At 37.6% G+C, this 24,525-nt stretch overlaps 1 protein-coding gene across 1 annotated transcript in view; it reads left to right on the plus strand.

Annotated features, from left to right (window-relative positions):
• The window catches only part of luzp2 (leucine zipper protein 2), a 123,421-nt gene that overhangs the window by 64,405 nt on the left and 34,491 nt on the right, over positions 1-24,525 (plus strand). Inside the window, exons 4-5 of the mRNA XM_044030981.1 lie at positions 698-779; positions 6,598-6,660. Coding sequence (XP_043886916.1) covers positions 698-779; positions 6,598-6,660 — 145 coding nt within the window. The remainder of the gene's footprint in view (positions 1-697; positions 780-6,597; positions 6,661-24,525) is intronic.

Raw genomic sequence — 24,525 nt, forward strand, 5'->3', positions numbered from 1 at the left:
AAAACTCTTCCTAGCAATTGGGGGTAACAAAAAAAAGGATGAGTACGTTGTGAAATGTGTGAAAAGTGTTGACGCTTGAACAGTTTAATAAAAAGCAATTTACAGCACTTTTGTCAGTCAGCTGACAAATGTTTAACAAATGCCTCCTTGTTCAGTCACTAATTGTGTGGTTAATAAAATGCCATCATAATCATTGTTGCATTCATTCATTATGGAACAGTGAAGCCAATCATTTCTGTCAAAGAGGTTTTCATAAATAAAATCAATGCTTCTTGATTCTTGAATTTGTGAAACTTGGCAACATGGCATATCTGTTTTTATCTGTATGTCTAAATGAACTGTTTCTCTCAAGCATATTTAATGCAATTTATTCACACAGCTTGTTTGCACTCAACATAAAAATAACCTAATGCTCATATGTCTAATCCAAAGGAATTACACAAACACACTTATGTATATATGTATACATATATATATATATATATAGGTATAATTTCTATGATTGTTTTCCCCCTTTTTTCAACAGAGGTTAACTGAAGGCAACATTCTGTAATTTGCTTTAGTCATTTTGGCATCTTTGTAAAATGGCTTTGGACATATTTAAGAAAGCCATTGTGGCACAGCAGTGGAGGGCTCTCAGAATCATGTGTGGAGGATGTGCTAACAGACTGTTTCTCACTTCCCTCTCACTTGACAGAGAGGAGATGAAGTCCCTCCAGGCAGCCTTACAGAAGCAGCTGGATGAGGCAAATGAGAGAGCGGAGAAGCAGCAGGCCACGGTAAGACAGAGCTGACCTGACCATCAGCATCTGGTCTCTTCTAACCAGCCCCGTCACCTGTCACACAGGGCCCCCAGTGATCCACTCATTACACAGCAGCTACCTCTCTCGCCTTGCTGCCACACCACTTAATTGAAACTCTCTGTAATACAAAGACTAAGCGTTGATTCCACCCAACCCTCACATCAAAAATAAAATGATCTGACAGAGGCATCATAACCAGAACATGCACTATTATTATGAATCCATTCACCTACATGTTCATCTTTCCATCTACAGTCCATGCTTTAAAGCATAAAATATATCCATCACTTCTACCCATTAAAGCTTTCACTCTGTAACTAGTTAGCTTTTTAAGCTTTCTGGCCAATTTGATTCACTTAATCAAATGTTCTGTTGAACCTAAGAAAATGGTGGGAAATACCCAAAGCTATGTTGTGATATTTCTGTTTTGGTTTGATTAATTGTCCAAAACTCAAAGATATACATTTTTATTTCATATTAAATTAAGAAAAGGAGCTTAACCCTTCTTCTGCATGCGTACTTGAAACTCAGTACCGTAACTCCTAGACCGTTTGTGACCGTTATGGCCACGGCGATCTGTTCAGGGTGTGACCCCGCCTTTCACCCATGTCAGTGGAGATTGGCACAGCACCCCGCATGACCCTCATGTGGAGGACAAAGCGGTTGAAGGCCGGTGGATGGATAAAGGAAAGTAGGGAAATAGAGCTTTTCACCCATATACTTGTCATTACGGTAGTCCCGAGGGCTTTGACCGCTCAATCACCGACAAGATTCACCAGCTCGTCACACGTCTGTGTCGTCAGCCTCTCAGTACTGTATTCCCAAACGGTTGAATAACTGGCAGATATTGAAAGTGAAAGTTATCTTGGAAAAAGGAGCAGAAAGGGGCAGAAGCACTCACTCATTAAACATTTTTTGGCAATACTACAGCCATAAAATCAAAATAAATCCTGATTATCTAAGAGGGTTGTGCAGATATATATATATATATATATATATATATATATATATATATATGTAATTTATACAAACTAAACCTTTTGTTTTTAACAAACATTGGAAATAACAGTTCATGCAGATAATGCTCTGTCACAGTAATTTGCTAAAAAAGACTAGCAGAATAATGGTATTAGCACAAATGCTCACACGTGACCACATATCAATAGTAAAGCCTCATGGGCACTAATGAAAATGCAAAAAAAAGATCTGCAGCGCTTCTGGGATTTTCACTATATGCTAATGAAAAGCTGGTCTCGGCTTCTTCTGCTCTGTTGTGAGGTTTAATGTGCACTGTGGCATATTATTATATATTATATATTACGATCAACAATCACGTCATCTGCTCCCTGTGAGTTAAACACTAAAAGTGACATTCTTCTCATTTTTGTCAGACCAATAATAAATCCCAGTCGCTGGCTTTCATGGTTTGAGTTTGACATTTTTATGATCTATTAAACAGAATTTACAACTGCTGAAATTCAAGATTAAAAAGAACACCTGTGCATCATGCAAATGCCACACACTTCCAACAGAGTCCTGAAATGCTGTGTCTGCTTTAGAATCCATGTCCACATGCAATTTAGTCAGAGAACAAGACTTGAGAAAATGAAAGTATTCATCACGGATAAGTGGATGAAAGAAGCAGAAACATGTACTTCATTCAAGGACAAGATAATCTAAACAATCTGTATGTTACTGTATTAACTTTGCATTGTGGTATTAAGGTGTGAGGATGCTTTTTATGTTTGTGCAACTTTTTTTTTTCATTTTCCGGACTTGGACTCGTTTTACATTTGATGTTTCCCATTAAAATGTTGAGAATAATTCCTTGCCATCATTACAGTACAGTATAAAAAATGTAGGCAGGTGTGAAACAAATGCTATAAAGTTGTAATGCTTTCACAAATATAAATTCTAATTGTTTTTTTGTTTTTTTTAAATCACTTTAAAAAATGCTTAGTGAGCTAACAGCAAAAAAAACACCTTTGCATTCAAAAGAGCATCACTTCTTGGTACACTTGATCACAGTTTTTGAAGGAACTCCACAGGCTGTTCCAAACATCTCTTCCTGCTACAGAATTAATCTGGTGCCAATCAGACGCCTCCTTGATGATATTGCATAAGTATCTCCTTGTATTTCCTCAGCATTAAGGGCACCATTCATCCTGACCAAATCCCAAACTCCATTTGCAGAAATTGCAGCCCTATACTGGAACAAGGAACCTCCACCATGCTTCACTGTCACTCTATTCTACCACTCTCTAGCTCTTCATTGAACAAAGTGCCTTCTGCTACAGTCAAATATTTCACATTCAGTGCCTGCTGCCATTTTTCTGCACCACAGTTCTTGTATTTGCATGCATAGTTTAGTCGCTTGGCCTTGTTTCCACGTTGGAGGTGTGGCTTTCTGGCCACAATTTTTCCATGAAGACCACTTCTGGCCAGATCCGGACAGTAGATGGATGTACCTGGGTCCCACAGGTTTCTGCCAATTCTGAGCTGATGGCTCTGCTGGACATCTTCTGATTTTGAAGGGAAGCATGATGTGAAGTAGTTGTACTCTGTGTTAGCATGTGGCGCATTTCCACCGGCTCGGCACGGCGCGGTTTAAGTAGCGTTTCCACTAGCATAGTACCTGGTACGAGGTACTGTTCTTAGTACCTGCTGAGTAGGTACTATGCGATGCTGCCACTGACTGGCCACTGAGTGCTGTCACAGGAAGAGATGTCCGGACACACAAATCAAGCCGAACAGCACCGAACTGTAGATCAGTTAAAACTACTTAACAATCCTAATAACGTGGGTTAATCCCCAACAACTATCAGTGAAATCTCTATATTTAACAGAGGAGTCTGTTAAAGTGGAGTAGTGTATTTAGTGACAGCGGCATCACAGACCCTGCCACTGTAGTCTGTGGAGTAGGAGGGAGACCATATTTTCCGGGGTATACCTCGCTCCGGAGTAAAGGTCGCACCAGCCAAAAAATGCATAATGAAGAAGAAAAGAACATACATAGGTCACACCGGACTATAAGTCGCATTTTATTTGGGAAATTATTTTACAAAATCAGACTACAAGGTACACAAGCCTACAGCGCCCAATGTGAAAATACCAAACATGTGAAAAATGTCGCACCTGTGTATAGGTCGCAGGACCCGCCAAACGTGTGCACAGAAATCAAGCCGAAGATCAGTTAAAACTACTTAACAATCCTAAAAATGTGGGTTAATCTCTAACAACTACCAGGAGTCTGGTGTAAAGTCACTAGTCACTGGTTTGTGTATGTTTTTCATGCCGCCGTGGAGTGATGACTCCGCCCATGTTAAATAGGTACTTTTTGTTGTAGTGGAGTTGCAACCTAAACCGTGCTGTGCCATGACGAGGCGAGGCGAGGCGAGTCGAGCCGGTGGAAATCTGCCAACGGTGTCTTCCACAGCCTCACCTTAGTAGCAGAAATTGGAATGTTAGTTAGTTTTTTTTTATTAATCCCCTTAGGGAAAGTATTCCTCTGCATTTTGACCCATCCTAGAATTAGGAGCAGTGGGCTGCCACACTGAGTGGCGCCCGGGGAGCATTGGGGGGTTGGGTACCTTGCTCAGGGGTACCCCAGCCCTTTTTGGCCGGGTGGGGATTTGAACCGGCGACCTTCTGGTTACAAGTCAAGTTCCCTTTCCACTGGTGTAGAATGGTAGACATTTGTGTTGTTTGATAAATGATTTGTCAACAGTAAGTCAGTATGTTGTATTTTTTTTAATTATTAATGGGAACTATGAAATAGAAAAACAGATGCTTTACCAAGATGGGTTATTTTTCTTTTCCATCCTTCCTTCCCTTTTTTTTTTTTTTTTTAATCATTCCCCGCGGCAGTGACTGTGACTGAAACATGAACCTTGATGTTATCATGCCATGCTAAGGGATGTGAGTCCACTGGCGAAGCTTAGCTCTCTGTTCCCTGGGGTGTATAGTAGGTATTAGGTCACAAGCCCCATGAATCTTTTCCTCGTTTCTGTCTCTGTTCCCTGGACTATCTTGATGACCTCTCTCAAGGACAAGCGGCGTTTAAGAAACAACAAAAGAAAGAACAGACAAATACTCAACCTATGAGTGTTCTTTGTTTCAGAAATATATAGATGGCAGCAGTTTGACATCTGCGATGGGTGTTTAAAATTCATAATGACAGGGCTGCGACAAAGAAATCACTCCGACATGATAAGCATATGGGCTATTGAATCAGGCGACATCAGTTATGTGCTGCTTCCTGCTTCCATGAAGGAATGAATGAAACATTTACTCCTACACAAAGTGCATGAGAGAGCCTCACATAAAACATTTCTGGACAGCCATTCCACTAAACTAACTTTGTAAGACCCAAGAGAAATACAACATGTGACAAAGGTTAAAAAAGTATTTAAGCTTTGATTGGTGGCAAACTGAAAATGAAAACTACGCTTTAAAATTTCACTACTGCAATGAGCCCCTGTGCCACTGTCACTTTATGATGGTAGGGGCCTCAATATACTGCCTGCATTTAAACCTGCCAACATTGGCCATACTGTTTAAATTAAAGACAATAAATTAAAGGCAATAAATGCAAAAACATTGGTTTTGCTACTAAAGCAGTGTTAAGTGATTACTGTGGTATAATTACAAGCATTCATTACTTGTTCATGCATGGATCCATCTAAATTCCCAACTAAATTCTGCTAGCATGTATTTTCTTTTTCCACTATGTGTGTGTGTGTGTGTGTGTGTGGATATATTTATTATTTTATATTTTTCATGATATTTTGCAGCAGTGACCTTTTTTTGTTATCATGCCCTGTCTCAGGATGTGAGTCAACTGGTGCCATCTAGTTTACAGTTCCCCCGGGTGCACTAGCTAGAATGTGGGGGAAATTGTGACTATGTGTATGAACCCCGTAGAGCAGGGGTGTCAAACTCATTTTTGTTCAGGGGCCACATACAGCACAATTTGATCTCAAGGGGGCCGGACCAGTAAAAATAGTGAAATAATAGCATAATAACCTATGAACAACAAGAACCCCTTTGTTTTTTCTCCTTTGTTTTACATTTACTGAAGGATAATTTTACAAAACATGAACCTCTCACATGAACTTGAGAAATATAAGTGCAATTTCAACAATATCATGCCTAGATTTACTATTTACACAGCACACTGGATCTATAAAGGCACAAACATTTAGTCACGGGTATCTGGAGCATTTGACATTACGTTTAGATTAGTGTGAAATTTTAACAAATTCATCCTGTGGGCCGATTGGACCCTCTGGGCGGCCGGTTCTGGCCCCTGGGCCGTATGTTTGACGCCCCTGCCTTAGAGCAGTAAGATTCAACCAATCACTTCTTTCCTCTGTCAGTTTATGATGCATGATATTTTCTTATGGAAACATGTTTTTTGTTTTTTTACACATTTTACTCCTGTACAAGTAATGTTTGGTCAATACTAAACTGCCATACACTGTATATATATATATGTATATATATATATATACATATATATATATATATGTACAGTACATATTTGTGTTTTTTTAAGATTGATCAGTGGTGTTCTGTGTTTTGTGTTGGTGTTTTCATACCACTAGAGTCGTGCCCTTTACCAGTGAAGGGCAGTGGATCAGATAACAGCCCTGTCTTTTGTTAATTGTCACAATTCCCATACATTGCTTAAACGATTACACGCAACGTCCATAACCTTCATCAGCTATGTTCACTGAATAGACAATTACGCAGCGCTGCTGTTGATTTAGTGTCTTTGTTTTTCTGTCTTCAGATTAAGTTTCTCAAAGTGGAGATGGAGAAAAAAACCAAAATCATCAAGGATCTGCAGCAAGAGGTGAGTCATTGAAGTATCATTTAAGGCCACACAAGGTGACATACTGTAAAAGATTCAAACTCCTTTAATCTCAGTGTTTCTTTTCACACAAAACTGCTGTATGTCACCATGAGGGAAGAATGTTTTATCAGATCAGACACCCACTCTTATAGACTTACATTTCATCCCAGCATTTTTTTTTTTTTGATTAAAGTATATTCTGTCAACGCCTAGAGACAAGTGGGGTGGTGGGTCTTGTTGCGTTCACTCAAACGTGGACACATATGCCGACAGGACTGTGTCACCGGCTTGTGTGTTTGATCTGGATTGTGATCACACTATTGTGCTGTGTGTTGGCTGAGGAACAGTCTCTCTACAGTCAATTTCTTGTGGCACGACCGCTGAAACATCAGAACAAAATAGTTCGTTTGAGGAGAAGTTTTTTTCTCTTTGATTCGGAGGGACTGACAACAAAGTCTGACATTTACCGCTGACACCTTAGACAGCGTGTAAGAAGAAAAGGAGAAAAGAAAAGAACGTTCTGCTGGCAAATATCGTTGTAACTGTTCTGACATTATGTCGCATCACATTATCTCCCTTTCGCTTTGACATGGGCTCATTAAAAGTAACGTACAGTTGCCACTTTGGCGGCACCTCTCTTCAGACATGTTTAGTCATTTAAAGTCGAATGATTCCATTGTTAGTTTTTGTCTTAGCTCTGAAACCTGAAAAACATCAATACGAAACTTCTGCAGACCATTACTAAGATGTATTAAATGCTATCAAGAACTGCTTGCCCCATAATTGATTTAGACTATTCTGATTGGTTTCATAGAAGTTAATAAACTTGGCAAGCTCCTTTCTCACTTGCTATGCAAATACATAGTTTTTGATTATTTTGGCTGCATTTTTTTCAGTGGGGAAACTTTTAAGGGGATTTACTTGACATCTGGCACCTTAATGACATGCCAAAAACTCCTAATAATGAGGCATAAAAGATTTTTAGAAACAAAGATATTTCATAAACTTAACATAATAAAATAAAATCAATAAAAGAACCCCACACAACACTGTATTTTCCAGATGTTCACAGCAGATTGTGTGGTTATACTTTCAGTGTAAAAGGTTTTTCACACAGCAGGCTCATCATGCTTTATAATGGCTCACCAGTTGCGGTGAATGCTTTTATGTTTTCTGAACTGCAGGCAGGCTATTTAATTACATCACAAGATCATGAAAAATGATGCTGAAGAGACACTGAAAATTGCCATGCTATATTACTCACCACTTCAGAGGGAAAACTGATTTTCGCCAGATGTTGAAGTTAATTTGAGGCCAATTTTGAAGAAGCAGTTTTGTTAACATGATCAGGTGCTTGAAATGAAGAACCGAACAATGACTTAATGATATTAATTTAGTGAGAGCACAAATCTCAGAGAAGTAACCTGCCAAAATGCAGGGATGATTGGATTTATAAGCCATGTAGGCTGTGCAAGGGATGGATTTATGCTCTAAAAGCATGGAAGCTTTGCAGAAATAGCTATTGAAATGTGTTATCAGTCATCAAATCAAGTGTAATTAATGATTTCCACCACATTTTAAAGCAGTGCAAATTTCGTTTTTTTTTATTTGTTAATATGTATTTAATGTATGCTTTATTTGTAAAGCACTTTTTTATTGTTGTTGTTGTTTCAAGCATCTTTGAGAACTTGCCTCGCTTCCGCTGCAGAGTTTCTGTGTTTTTAAATGTAAGATTGCTCCCACTATATGTTTTCCCACTGTATGAAGCTGTTCTGTTGCTTCTTTGCTTTGTTTTTTCATTCGTCAAACTTCATTCAAACATCAACACATTCAGCTCAACGAGGACATTATTTAGTCTATTCAGAATTAAATTTTTGAAATATTCAACCTTTTTTCAAAGACAATTCAAATGGCACCAATTTTCTACTACTTACTGGTTCCACATCCTTTAAAGTAGAAGCTTCATTCAAACTTCAAAACGTTCACAAATGTAGGACTTGTATCCTGTAATTCAGCTCTTTCATGTCCTTCACAGGACAGGAGGATTGTTCTGTTACAGATAAAGCATTTCAGCCTATCCCAGAATGTTACATTGATGTGTATTGTGTGGAAGGTTTACAACTAGAGTGGATGACACAACACACTAGAGTGGGGAGAGGTTAGTAAACGTTGAGTAAAATATGTGGTTGCACTGTTTTACAATAGTATTTCAATATATTAAACTTTCTATCAAGCAAATCTATTTTTTGCCTGAGCCATGTCCTCCGGTCGCCATTATACCTTACACCTCATTGTGTCTCTGTTGCTATGATACACAGGACTTGCAGTGAATCGGACCACCAATTAACCATAAGATCTTATTTTCTTATCAGAAGGTTGGCAACCGTAGTGAGTTCACACACTGAGCGCTCTGATTGTGTTATACCACTTAACACAAACATTTGAACAAAGTGGGTTAAAAGGATTGGCTAGAGTTTGACAGTGGTGTTTTTGCCCTTAAATGAATAATTATTAGTCAGATTGGATTGGCCCTAATGTTTCAGTCAATGAGATGATTCTTCCTGAACTACAATAAAAAGTCCCAAAGGTGCTGTGCTCATAAAGTTATGTTGTTGTACTATGTGTGCATGTAAGTATGTAGTCATCATTAACTCTCTAGTGAACATACATTGTCATATGTTACCATGATATAAATGATTTAGTAAACGATGCAGGATAATACAGTAGATCAGCCCAAAGTATTCTTGTTGATTTATGCATTAAGATGATATCACAGACAATTAAATCTAAATGAATATCTCCGTCTATTATGCATTATCCATTAGCTATACAGCTTGTTCTTTGAGGGTCACAGCGGCTGAAACTATTCCCAGCGGACATTAGGTGAGAGGCAATCACACATGGGCAATTTAGAGTATTCAAGCTCCTTAAGCTGCATGTCTTTGTAATGTGCAAGGGAGACAGAGACAATGTGGCCCAGAGGTTCAAACTTTAAACCTTGTCCATCTGAGGTAATAGTTTTAACCACCACACTGCCGTGCCAGTCTAAATGAATGTCTGTTAATGCTACATATTACATTTGTTCATGCTTGCTTAACAATGCTCAGGGTAATCAGAGGTAAATGTAGATACTTTACTCCATCAATCAAGTGATCTTCACAGCAGGTTGCCCATATCAGCTGTACTGTGCATCTGATCAGTTTAACTAACTAAATGACCCATAAAGAAGGCCATAATTAGGATTTGCAATGAACAATTAAGGATTAGTTTTTCTTTCACCACAGCATCTTGATTTGGAAGAGGGACAAGAACTAAGATACGAACGAGGAGGCATTAGATAAATCTCTGCTTTAATGTTTGTTACACACAGTAGGGGTTTTTTTTTGTTTTGTTTTTATATACCAGGCTTCCTGCTGATCTTCATTACCATATAATCTTCATTAACATGCCAACATTTTGACCTGATTAGAGTTAACTGAATTATAAATTAAGAAAGAATAAAATTAACATGCCAGTGCTTTTAGGCTATGGTCAGATTACTAGGCTAAAATGTTTTTTGTTTTGTTTTTTTCATTTCATTCATATCCAATCTTTTCAGGTCTCTGTAGACACAGAAATCAGATCACCAATTCCAATTTTCAGATCAGATTTGTGTCACTTCAAGTGGTTGTAGATACAAATACATAGATCTGATATGTGGCCCATGTGACATTAAATGAGAACAGTCATATTAAATTCCACGTGGCTTTTTGACCATACACATCAAGGCTGAGTGTTTTGTCTTTTTTACCAGCACCACAAATGCCCATGCGCTGCACAATGACGTCATCGGAATGCACCACGGAAGCACGGCAAAATTATACAAGGGAGGAGAGCAGCGCTAAGTGTCACTTACAGTTTCTGAATGTTTCCTATGGTGATCAATGGGGATCAAGTTACTTCAGTCAGGAGCACTCTCGTCATAATTGAACCATTTATTGCAACAAATGGAAATGCAATTAGACTTGACGGCGATGGCTCTGCTCTTAAAATGTTCCCTGCCTTGGTCAAGCAGCATACCAGGCCAAACAGGAAGCACAATGTTGGAAAACCCCATACAAGTGTGAGCTCAAGCAAGACACTGAATAACATTTAACTTCGCAACATGATATAGAAAGGTTAGGAGCGGTTTGGTGTAGCAAGAAATGCTCCTGCTTAGTGCCGCGTGGTCTCACAATATGTTGTTAATGATGTTTGCGAAAAGGTATTTTTTTCAAGTGTGCTGTTTGTGAGGGCAGTTCAGATTTAAGATACTAATCATGTGAACAAACTGTCAAAATTGTATCTGTAATGCATTCAATTTACAGTGCTTAACAAAGTTAAAATTAGTAAATTAGAGCACAAAAACTGAGAAAATGGAAATCTTTCAAAAATGTGTTTAAAACTAAAAAAAGTTATTGTTATTTATTTGGCAAATGGCAAACTAAATTCACCTTTTGATATCCAAAGAGAAGTCAGAAATTAATCAAGCATAACATTCAACCACTAAAACACATTTTGCTGTTCAGGAATGCAAGTAAAACCACAATTTGACATCTTAATTAAGAAATAATGATGTGCTTTACTCAGTAAATTTGAAAATACAACAATAATAATTATATTTTAGCATTAAAAATATATTTTGGTTGAATAACTTAATAACACACTGGTGTATTAACCATTACAGAAACAGAAACATGATTTTGATCTTTTCAATTCTGTTAATTTAGGGCAGCTGTGGCATAAACCTTACTTTGGGTGGTGGTTTTAATAAACTTTGTTAAATTGTATGTTGGTTGGAGCCCCTACCTTTGAGGGTATGAACACATCTTGGATATACAGCAAATCACAAGAAACATGTGCCTGCATCAATAGAATTCCAGATGTGTCCAGATGTGAGTCGGTTTTGATGAACCACTATCATGGCAGCCTAAGAATGGGACCCGTGCTGGATTGAACCTGTCAGAGTTCACTGCACCCTTTAAATCTGTGGAGATTGATATCACAAAACTTGATAGACTGAATATATCTCATCCTTATACGAGGTTGAAAAACAACCAGAGATAACATTATTCCAGTCTTCAGTATCCTGACATCTTCAACTCCCTGTGTTAACGTTGCTGTACAGACTTGGATGCCAGTTAGACTGAATCCATTATTTATCAAGTGTTAAGCACAGAATCCGTTGCTTGATAGGCTCCCATCGCTGCGTCGTCTTCTGCATGTTTCAGAGCAGCGATTCACCTCCACTGTTTTCCTGGATCTTTGGGAATCTGGTCAAATGCGCTTCCATTATCCATCTTCACCGGTGAAGAGATGAGTTTTTTGACATATTGCCTGATTTATCCATTGATTAGTAGCCTATATATATGTCTATAGAGGTGAACGTGTCGTCTCCTGCCAGAGGGCGTTACCTTGGTTGTGTGACGTCAACTACTGGAACTCAATTGCAGTTGTGTGAGAAGTGCAGAAACACAAAGGTCAAACGTGCTGAAGCATTATCATTTTACCATCTTAGAGTGCACTCTCCCTGGTCTCAGGTTACACTCTTAAATGTTCTCATTTAATGATCTTGTGTGTGACTGAACCACACCTTATGGTTGTCCTATATATCTTTGTTGTGTCTTTTCAGTCACTCACCTTTTGAATTATTTATTAGCCTCTTAAAGGAAAAACCAAAACAGTAGATCAGAAACTACTGGAGAACAGAGACAGTTGTGCATGGACAGCTTTGTGAGTATGAATTATATGTCCTGTCACGGTCCAGTTTAAGATGCCGAGCATTTCCTGCAAACGGCTCAATGAAAACTTTTTTCAACCTTTTCAGAAATTGAATATAGAGGTGAGTTAACATTAGTATGTTCTCATTTTTAGATGCTGGATACACTGTTCTCCAGAAACACACAGAGATATGCGTTTAATGTTTGTTTGGCTGTGGCTAAGGAGAGAGCAGATTGTCCACTGACCCATAGGTTGATGGTTTGACCCCTGGCTCTAATCGTCAAAAGTGCCATTTCTGAACCTCTGTATATTAAAAAAAAAGAGTATGCATATCATCTTTTAATGTGGTGTTTTTGAAAAGCATATCAACAAAGTGCTCCCAGTTCCTGAAGGAAATGAAAGGTACATCAGTGATGCTAACCATATGCTGTTGTTTTTACCAGCATTTGTGTCCTTATGTTGCAGATCTGTGTGATTTGTGTTGTGATGTCAGCGGGAAGCTTTATGGCTGCATTTCACTTTGAAGTCGTTATCAATGATTTGCTTTTAGCGCCTATTATGAGTATTTTGAGAGAGATTGATTTACGGACCGACTTGAATCCTGCTGGGATTCATCAGTTTCTCACTGAGCATTGTAATAGACAGCTTTGCCACACACTCTCAGCTCGTAGCTGCTGATGCTATGAAACAGTTGTCTTCTTCCTTTCATGTTTTTCTGTTGCTTTTTAAGTGGCTTAATGACAGAAAGGAAAAAGGAAAAAAAATTGTCATGCATCTGGGCATTTACTGAATTTCTTGATACACAAAAATGTCCCATTTTGGAAACTGGAGTCGACAGTGAATGGAGTGTTTTGTTGAAAGGCAAAAGCAGATGAAACCACAGAGGTTAATCAGTCATTAATAGCAAGCTGCAACTCTTTTTATAATTACTGCTTCATGTTCAACTTGTTTCAATGAAGTCAAGTCACTTTTATTGTGATTTAAAAGGATTTGAACAGTAACAAAGCACGACAGCACAGATCAAACGGTACAAACTAATGCACATTGAGGGACGTGACTACAAAGGTAATGTGTTGTTGTGGTGTGTTTCTGTGGGTTTTCATAATAGCAATGCTTCAAGTGGTTGTAGATACAAATACATATATCTGATATGTGGCCCATGTGACATGTAATGAGAACAGTCATATCAAATGCTGTCAAGTCAAGTCTGATTTATGGAGAAGCTCCCTTCAAAAACAATGTCCTTTTTTTATTTTTGTATTTTTTACTTCTCCCCATTACACACTGCAGCCATGGTGTTGCTGCATTAATGTTACGGCTTTATTTTGAACATGTGAACATAATACAATAAAAACTAAAATCAAAAAAAAGTCTGAAAAGGTGGAGGAAGAAACTTAAGCTTGTTTAACCCTACCCATTCTCCACTGTTTAGTACATGATAATCATCAGTTGACATCCTGTTTGCACTCCCTATATATTCCATTGTACATACCCACACATCATAAAGACATGCACGTGTTTACATATACACAATATAAATAATATATAATTAAATGTGAATAAACAAGAGGATATACAGTACTAGTCAAAAGCTAGGCCACACAACGTCTTCTTTATTCTTTTAATTTTCTACATTGTAGATTAATACTGAAGACATTATGAAGCTGAATGAGAGAATGTCAAAGCAAAAGGTGGCTACTTTAATTCAATTATAAAACATATTATATTATTATGGTGTTTTTTGTTTACTGCATAATTCCATATGTGTTCCTTCATATTTCGGGTGTCTAGAGTATTAATGTGCGATGTAGGAAATACAAATAAAGGAAAACCATTGAATGAGAAGGTGTGTCCAAACGTTTGACTGCTACATGATCTTTGTGAGACCCTATCCAAGATTTACTTCCTCCCTGTACCTCATGAAAACACACGTTTGTATCTCACAGTTCCACTCCACATATTTTACCTTTACGTGGATGCAAAAATGTTTTAAATTCAACACCCCCTTAAATTATATTCCCCATCTCTATTAAAAAAAATATTTCTGAATATTGCCAGAGAGCAGGTTGTTTATTACTTTATACATTAATTATGCAACTTGAAAATGAACCAGATCAGTGAATTTCAGATCAGTGAAGGTATTATGAATTATCCTTATGGCTCTTTTTTTTACTAAATGAAAAGTGATGATAGTGTACATTTATAAGTATTGCCCCAAATCCCTGCACAGTTATTCAAATATGATGAAACTAACTGTATAAATATGATGAAACTAACTATATAAATATGATGAAACTAACTAACAATACCTGTTTTCGGCAACTCACTGAACCACCTTTCTGATTTACAGTGAGGTTCATCGTCATCTGCAAACATCATCACCATCTGGAAACAGTACTACTTTTAATATTTTTGATTCCATGCAAATATCATTTATAAAACAAATTAAACAAACCCAGTCTAGTTTATTGATTAATATTTTACAATTAACACTTTTATAAGATCTATGAATACTCCTACTGCATACTTTGTATGATCTATAGCTTTTGTAATTTCCTCAGTTGGTGCCAGTGATATTGAACTGTTTGATCAGAATCCATATTGACTGACAGAAAGTAAGTTTGTCTACAATTTTGTCTGATCTGTTATGAGAATTGTGGAAGTAGATAAAAGGGCTGTAATTTGTGAAGTGTCGTTCCCCAGTTTTATACAGTGGTACAACTTTTCATTTGGTTTTGAAATGATAAAGTCTTGAAATTTTGAAAATCATATTCGTCAATATTTTACTCTAGTATTCATTCATATAATATTGGTTAACTTATTTTGGTATTTTTATATACATTTTCTGCCTTGTTAGTTCCTTTTTTTAAATAAATTCTCAATAGTGTGTACTTTTCTTTTCACAGGCACATGTTTGGTTTCTGCTGTATAGTCATTGATAATGACTTCAAAGCTGTACAATAGACAGTTTTTATCATACAATGATGTGAATATTTAAAATAAATTGCATCATATGCCTCGTCAGTATCAATTTCTTTGTATACAACTTTATAATGTTGTGCTAGTTAGTCATTCATAGTTGATTCCCCTCACACTTATCGTCGTAAACTGTAAAAACTGGTAGGTGGTCACTGATATCGTTGAATAATAAAGGTTAGCTGGCTTTAATGTTTAGAATTTCCTTGGTGAATATGTTGTCTGCATGACAACACATTTCACATTATCGCTGACATGCATTAAAACGCAGTGACAGAAATGAAGGTCTAAGTGAAAAGGGTTGCAATGAATTATGGCATGCAATGTCATTTTTTGTAGTGAACGGACAGGCAATGTGGTCTGATCGATTGTTGTCACATATCAGAGACAGCAGGCCCTGACTTGTTACGCAAGAGTGATTGTGCTCTTGACGTCCAGGGAGAGTGACAGTGTTTATTGTAAATTAACAAGGTGTGGGTAGATGGCATTGACAGATTGAAGTGATGTGAAAGGTTTTGTCAGTACTCTCTTACATACCTAGTATTTGTATTTTACTGGCAGTGTTATGGATCACTCATACACTATATATGTGGAGTTTAAAAAGGGAGAAATAAAGGAGGAACCAGCAGAAGGTTGCAGCAGTGGTCCTAATTCTTTTGTATGTGACACATTACAACAAAGCAATGCTTTTTTTATGTTGTTAAAAACAACTCTCGACTAATTCAAAGAGGTATAAGGATTTAAGTATCAACATATATTTGCTTCTGTTAACAGAGGGCATGGATAAGATGTTTTATAAATAATAATACTAATAATTATTATCATTATTATTATTAGTATTATTATTGTTGTTGTTGTAATTATCAGTGAACATGTAGGTGTAAAACAATTAAATTGTACATAATTGCTCTCATGCCCGCATGCCAAGTTTGAAGCGACCTGTTGGACAGTTATGTTATTAACAGTAAGACAGACAGACAGACAGACAGATGCCCCTTGCATTTATGTATAGATGTGGCTTGGTAGAGCTGGTGGGTTAACAGACTGTGGATGTATATCCTCTTCCTTATCAGTGTCAAAATTGCAAATGCAAATGATTTGACACATGAAGTTTCTGATAACCACTCCACAGCCTTTTGCTTTAAAAGCACAGTTAATACTGATTTAGCTGCTTGACTGTTGACAAAGAGGAAAAGGAAGAGAAACAAATGTGCTGGAATCAAGAAAGACATTATTTGAAGCATGCTGCATTTAACAAGACGCACAACACTCAGTCAGTCTGTGCTTCTCTGAAAGTGACAGAAAATGTTCCAAGTGGACAAGCGTTTTAGATGTTGCAGCAACATTGCATAACAAGTGTACAGGAAGGAAATTAGTTCTGGAAGAAACAAAGCCATATAAACGTATATAAACAATGTGTTAGTAAATAACAGTCGTATTTGGATAAGTGAATCTCAAAAGGTTTTTTGGACAAATTGTTTTGTGTTAAGAGAACCAACAACACTGACATTACATGAACCTAACCACTAAGACCAAAAGACAAATTAGGAAAACACAGAAAGCTGTTGTGCACAGTGTGCAAACACCCACACACACACACACCCACTCTACTGTGCAGCATATAGTCAGTGCACAAACAGTTGTTTAAATTGACCAATAGCTTGTTATCACTGTTAGCTTGATAAACTGCGCATAATGTAAGCCTTTGTGAACACTGTGTTTGCAGCACTGCTAAAACACCTGCCAGCTGTTGCAATACACATGTCAACATTTCAGGATATGAACATTTGCATAACGTGTCAACATAAAATGAGTTTATAAATGCGCTTTAACCTTGTATCACCAGTAAGATGTGCCAGTGCACCAGTGTACAGTTAAAATACAAGGTTTGAAACAAGGTTTGTTTGATGTTGGTTTTCCACAAAACATATAACTTCCACTTTAAAATCAGTTTGAGCCCAAGTTAACAAACCAGAATATAGAAATGTTACTGACAGACTGTAACACCGAATTAGTGTTCGGACAATAGCTAAACCAGCAATTTTTAAGAGATAGGTTTGATGAATGTATCACACTGTACATTTTTGAAAATTTGAATTAAAAGGCTAGGAAATGCAGCAATATTAATTGACAACACATGGTTATGGGAGTGTCTGGGAATAGTACATTAATTTTGAGTCAGGGAGGATTCATACCTCCAGTGCCTATGTCCTCAAGAGGGCCTTCAGCAGAACAGGAGTAGAATAGGAGTTTTGTCATTAATCTGTCATTTACACTGAAGCTATTTTCTGGCATTGCTGTTGATTTGGTAACTCAAAGCTAAGGAATTGAACATTAGATCCTCTACCTTGAGCAAACAGCAGCTGTGTGTATAAAAAAGCCCATTCAGAGAAAATTAAAATCATAGAGTTACTGTAATTGTGCCCCTGCTAGTGTGTAATGAAAACTTGAGTGGCAGGGAAACCAAAATGCTGAGTGTGTTTGTTCAGTGTTTTGCGCTAACAGGGGGGTGTGTTCCTTCTGGGACCCAGAGGGTGGCTTATATTAAATCTGTTTTTTCTCCTAACACTGCCAAAGTGCTGTAACATGCAAAAAGACAAATTGCTGTTACTGTCTGTGAAAAAGCCAATTCAGCACTGCTCTTGTATTTATAGGTAATATTTCCCTCTTTCATGATTCCTGGGAGCCAAGGGTTGTCCAATTAGTTTAAAAACATAGGCCATTTTCTAACAATATTAAAAATCGCAAAAAAACAATTCTGTAATCTATTATTGGACCACACAGTCACAGTGCTCCATTTATAATGAACTGCTACTTACAAAAGACCTCCTAATATAGCTCTGTGCACTGTTCCAAAAAGAATCCTGGTACACATTAAAAAACACTTGAGAAACTGTCACAGTGGAATTTTATTTCATTTTACTTTGCGGCTTCACAGAGAAAAACAATCTCTTTTTTTGTTTCTGTGTATGGCAGTGAAACCGTCACAGCCTAAAATATCCTAAAGCCCACATACACAGATTTCTGCGTCAGAGTTGCTCCCTTTTTGTGCAGCTGTAAAATATGCATTAAAACTACTGCATCTAAATATAAAGTTGTTTAAAATGCTGTTAAACCACTGTTGTGTAACTGAGACATCTTAAGAACATTGCATTTTAAACAGTATGAGTCTTTATACCTCAATTTTTAAACATCTTTTTACTTACAAATCACCAGTTGAGTGCTGGCACAAATTACAGCAAGACTGCAATGTGCCTTTTTTCTGGCCATATCCAGGCCATGTGAAAATGAAAACACTTCTTTTCTTCTTGCAGCAATCGTTGGCAAAGCATTGATACTCCAACCAAAGAAGTCTGTCAAAGTAGTCTTTGTCCACTCTGAAATAAGCTTTGAAACCAACCTTTTAGTTTAAGTTAATTCATTCAGTCATCATCTAACACTTCGCGGGGCTGCTGGTGCCAATCCCACCTGTCAGGGCAAAAGGCGGGGTACACTGTGGACATGTGGGAGGAAAGCAGTAAACAAGGACAACATACAAAGCACACAGAAGCCACATGCACGACACATGGAGTGGCCTGTTTTTTTTCTCAGCTGAATGTTTGAATTCAGTGCGGCTGCAGCTACTACAATCATCTCAGCAGCTCCCAGGTTTAGTTTTTCTGGTAATGGCAGAAGCAGCATGCAGCACACCCCCACAACCACCTTGGTTAGCAACACCTGAGGCTTCTTTCACGCATTTGTAGACACGCGAGTAACATGAAACTGTCAATCACAGCAACAAGTGGAAAGTAACAATTGCAAAGTTATACCATTTAAGATATATTTCTGTCCACTCTAACATGAAGTGAGAAATTGCACTTCCTTATTTGAAATGTAAGACTGTAGGTCTTAATGACCAACATCTTTGACATTGTCTTTCAAAAGTGACCCATATCTGATATCCGCATTATACCGACTAACACATCAAGTCAGAGGGGTGTTAAATTTAGAAATCCTCATTTGAAAGGCTTAAAAGGCATGGAACCAAGGTTTGAGTCCTCATCCTCCATTGCACAGGTTCAAAGCGAGTCATGTGGCCGTAGACAGTTTACACATATATTTAGATCATTCACCATCTTCCTAATTGCATGGAAGTTGCATTGACGGAGGAATATCTGATCTGTCCCCTTAAATTGTAAATGCAAATGATTAATGTGATCTGACGACACCTGAGTGCACATGCTTGTTTCCTGCTTACACTCCTCTGGGTCATATCGAATTTTGTGCCACATGGGAGGCAAAGATCAGAATTGGGTCACTTGGACATGTAGCCTGAGAAACCTGCTGACATTAATGCAGAAGCATTAGATTTCACACATGCTGTATCTTGTTTGGTCCAGGCCTTCAGACTTGTCAGTGTTTCAGAGCAAAAATAGCAGGTGTGAAAGGTGCTTTGGAGCATGGGTCAAACCACACATCCAAGGTGTGGATCAGACAAAAAAAGGTGGCCTTTTGAATCATGCTTCGATGAATTTGAAAGTTGAAAACATTTTTCTTGGAGTCTTAAGTCTTTCTAAGAAGTTGAAGGGAGATTTAACACCCAGTAAATAATAAAATGTGAAAAACAAGTAGAGGAGAAGTTAAAATAAGGAGACAATACATTAAATGTGATTTGTCAAACATGAACACATCTGACTGCAATCCAATCCATTTTTATTTCTACGTTGAAGAATGTAAATTTGATTGTCAAAGTGTGTGCAGTTTTACTTTTTTGTTGCTTCTTTCTGACTGTGTTTATTGTTCTGCCCTTTCATTGTTTCTTCTGCATGTGCATAACACGCACAATGAGAGAGCAGTGATGAGCAAAACGAACGGGGAACATGTACAAGGTGTTGGCTTTGGGTCTGACATTCAGGAATGAAAACACACTTTACTACATGTGAGATTGAATGTGTCATTTTCCACAAGGTTGTGCACTGAATACTATTTTCACTCTGTGTGGACTCATAGTTACTAGCACTGAACTCACATCATAGAAGCTTGTTTGAAAGAGGTAAAGACAGGCTGCATGTGTTCAGAGGGCTCGTGTCATGCTGTCACTTAGCAGAGCTGCTTTATTCCTCACAGCCTGCCATGGATATTGATTTCTGGCCCCCAGCTTCCAGTGAAGTGACCAGTTTTCTGTGTTATTCAGCTGTGACACTGTAAAGTGGATGGTTTATTCTTTTCTTTATAGAAATACGAGTGCTTGGAGACTGAAGTCTGTGACAACAGAAATTTCTTTGATATGTTCAAAAGATTACATTTAGTTTTTTGACTTAACCTAGTGTAGCTAGGGGCTGTTTTAACAAACACTGGCTGCATGGGAGTTACATTTTTAAAAGTCTTGACACCAGAAACAGTGATAAGACATCAGAGCAGAAAAACAGAACTCCACTTTCAGAAGAATTTCAAAATAAAATAACATTGTTGGAACAGTCCTTGTCAAAAATTATTGGCACCTCTGAATTTCAAGTATGTCATTTCGAATGCCTTAGAAATAATTGAAACAAATAAATACATTTTGTGTAACCAGAATATCCCATTCAAAATTTTATGAATGAATTTTTTTTTTGATTTTCTCTGGAGTTCATCATTTAAGGGGACATTTCTGAATGTGACATGTTTTAAATGAGTGGTTGTTAAGACACTGATCCTACCCCCAAACCCCCATTGAAATAAAATGGTCACTGATGAGACAAATCTGACGTCAGACCTTTACTCCTATCAAACATTGTCCCCTGAAATGACTATGATTATAAGGTTCAGTGTGAACAGACTAACTGTCATAGGTTTAAACAAAATCAAAGCTGTGGTGGAAACACCTCATTACAGAGTGAACAGCATAGTGTTTGGCCTGTCGTTTATATCAGTGTTTGATTAATTCAGTTTGAAGTGACATAAATTTGCCCTGGCGTTCCTCCTCTTTTTACAGTTGCAGTCCTTCACTTAGTCACATAGATTATTCACTCTCAGCATTAGAGGCCTCGCTGTCATCATTTCCATCTTATTGATCAGCTTGTTCTGTCGTTTCTGATTAAGCTTGAACAAGTACAAGGAATGGTGTTAAATTAAATGACCTGAGAAGATTAGTGTCCAGGTGGATGGGTTACTGGAGAGACAGGCCACAGCTCTGTTATTATGCTGATGGTAATTTAGGCTGTTTCTCGTGGGAATATTTCAGCTTCTTGAAACACCAAGAAGCTGCACTGTAAGGTTTCTCTTTGCTTACCAATGCAATGTTGCTCATCCAACCAAATCCAAAGGCATTGTAATGGAGAGAAAATCTGGACTGTTACCCACTGTTAATAAAGCCACCAAGCGATATTGCACTATATAATCTAGATCAGGTTGGTGCTTCCACCACAGGATGTGTACACTGTAAAAAATATCCGTAGATTTTACAGTGAAAAACTGTCAAACCATGACAGAAAAAGACCGTAAACTTAAAAAGAGTTCATTACAGTTTTTGTAAGAGTGAAATATCGTAAATATATATATAGTTGCCGAAACTGTAATTTTTGCATATTTTTTCCTGTAAAAATTACATTAATCTACTGTTAAATAACTGCGTATTAATTACAGATATATCCCAAACCTGTATATTTTGTGTTTTTGTGTTTTTTTTTGTAAAAAATAAATTTTCTTACTGTTAAACTTATTGACCATTGTGTTAATTTATGTAAAATTACCATCAAATTTATAAGAGCCAAAACTTCTGGCAACCACAGCTGCCAGTTTTACCATAAAAACAAGTAGAATTTTATGTTACAAAATGCTGTTTTATTTCATGGAGAACCCCTTTAATTATCCTTAACTAATACTTTTACTTTCAATTAAAAAAGTGTTATTTATATGATAGAATGTGGCAAAACCTCCAACCTTTACTGTGAAAACAGCAGTACTCAAATCCTTTTACCGTAATGTAAGAACAAGTTCTACCCTATTTATTACGGTAGAATCCTGGCAACCACAGCTGCCAGTTTTTTACCGTAAAAACAAAAAAAAAAAATTTACAGTGTAGGTGAGATTGTGATAGCTGTGTCAGCTATGAAAAAAGCATTAAATCATACCAGTGTTTCATATGGTGTGTTTCCACCGGCTCTACGACGCCGCCAGACTGAGTGGCGTCACAGGAAGAGACGTCCGACTCCAGAGAAATGTCAAAAGTCTCTCAGTCTGGTGTATTTAGGGACCACTGCCGATCACGAGCCACATGAACCCTGCTGTTGTCCACCGACACTGTCATCAGTGATTCTAGTGATTTGATTCAATTACACTGAAATCTGCTTTTGCGTGTGTGTGTGGGTCGCGTGTAAAACAAAGTCACCACAGTTTCACGCAGGCTAAGATGCATCCTAAACCGAGGTGAGCCGGGACCATAGTGGAAAAGGGCCAATAGTGTAGCCAACCAATACTGATGAAGTATGCAACATAAATGCTGCATACTACAGCTGCGCTTTGGAATGGTAAAGCCCTTGGTCAGACTTGCATTTTTACTGAGAACAGTACATTTACTTGATAAGCGGGGTGTTTGCTGTGCCTGAAGGCCACATCAGCGACTGGAGACAAACAATTACCTCAAACGCAACACAACAGACAACAATGGAGGACATCGAGCTGCTGGTTTTTCTGCTTGGTTTGTGGCTGTTTGTCTTCACAAGTCTTCAAGCTTTGTATGCGAGTAGACTGCGGGCATTGAAGAAACGCCGGTTAGTGTCACAAGATAGTGACACATTTCTGTTGCCCAATCAGCTGACTGTCGTGGGTCCAGCTCCATCCGCACCATTTCTCTGGTATGGAACGGTTGGGACTAGTTATTAATTATATTATACTATAAATTATGGAAACACAGGAAATGACTGTATGTACCGTACCAAACCTAACCGTTCCACTCTGTGGAAACACGATTTAAAACAATCTCACAACGCATGGCATATTTTAAAAATGCTGCATTTTGTGTAATTCACAGAATTGACAATTGTGTCTGACTGTTATATGTCTAGCTCCCTTTCAGCAGTACCTGATGTCTTACAATTCACCATGTGATGTTGTGCCTTGATAATGCAAGGCCATTGTTGTTATCCTCCTGTTGGGACTGGGTAGTTCAGCACAGCTGGAGCTGTATAGGTTCACAGAGGGCACACACTTTGTGATGAGAGTGCAACAAGAAAGCACTCTTTTCCTGTAAGCATAATCCCCTCTTTTGACCTGAAGAGACCTTCAGACTGCCATGAGAGTTTAGCTAAGCCTGCCAAATGTCTTAAATGTCAAATAAGATTACTACTATGTCATATTTAATATCTTATCCTCAGTGAACATGTGTTTTACTAATGCCAGTAATTTATATTGGCTGCATTCCACAGCTTCACAACTGCATGACTTGTGCAAGCTCAACCGCAATTTTCATCCAATACAAGTTTCCTCAATTTCTCATGCTTTGGACCTACTGGCAGAAATTGTAATTTTTTATGTTATGCGTGGAATCTGCTCGTTAATTTATGACAGAGGCTGTCAGATAGAGCCAATAATTTAATGATTTTATTTTTTGCTATTTACTTGCATTTTTTTACTTTCAAAATCAGTTAAATAAGACACAAAATAACTAAAACTGCTGTTCGTGTATAAACCACATCAAAACATGAATAAGAATGCACAAACACATCATTAATTTGAAATCAGAACACATCAATGAATCTACCCTGCTATTATTCCCATCATTCTGTTTTCTATACAAGTGTTAATATTAACATGATGCATTTAGAATGTTGGTGCAGAATGAGTTTTTTATCTTCACGGAAAAAATTGGCTCCTTTGGTTCTGTTCCTGTGACCTTTAACTGACACAAATAACAACGTAATATATTCACAACTGAGATTTAAAAGCTATTAAAGCAGTGACATAATGGACACTTTTTTTTCTTTATTTGATGATGCTTCTCGACCTTTTAAAATCAAATATTTAGTGACAACACTTATTGGATTGTACCATCTCTGACTGGTGTAAGGTTTTCCTGTCGATGAAGCATGACTGAAAAATATATCAACTTTAAATCATTTGCAGTTTTAATGACTTAATCTTGTTGGGCTCTGGATTGACTGTGCGTGTGTCTGTCATCTCAGAGGAAAGTCA

This window comes from Solea senegalensis, linkage group LG7 (genome assembly GCF_019176455.1).
Source record: "Solea senegalensis isolate Sse05_10M linkage group LG7, IFAPA_SoseM_1, whole genome shotgun sequence".
Taxonomy (NCBI): Eukaryota; Metazoa; Chordata; class Actinopteri; order Pleuronectiformes; family Soleidae; genus Solea; species Solea senegalensis.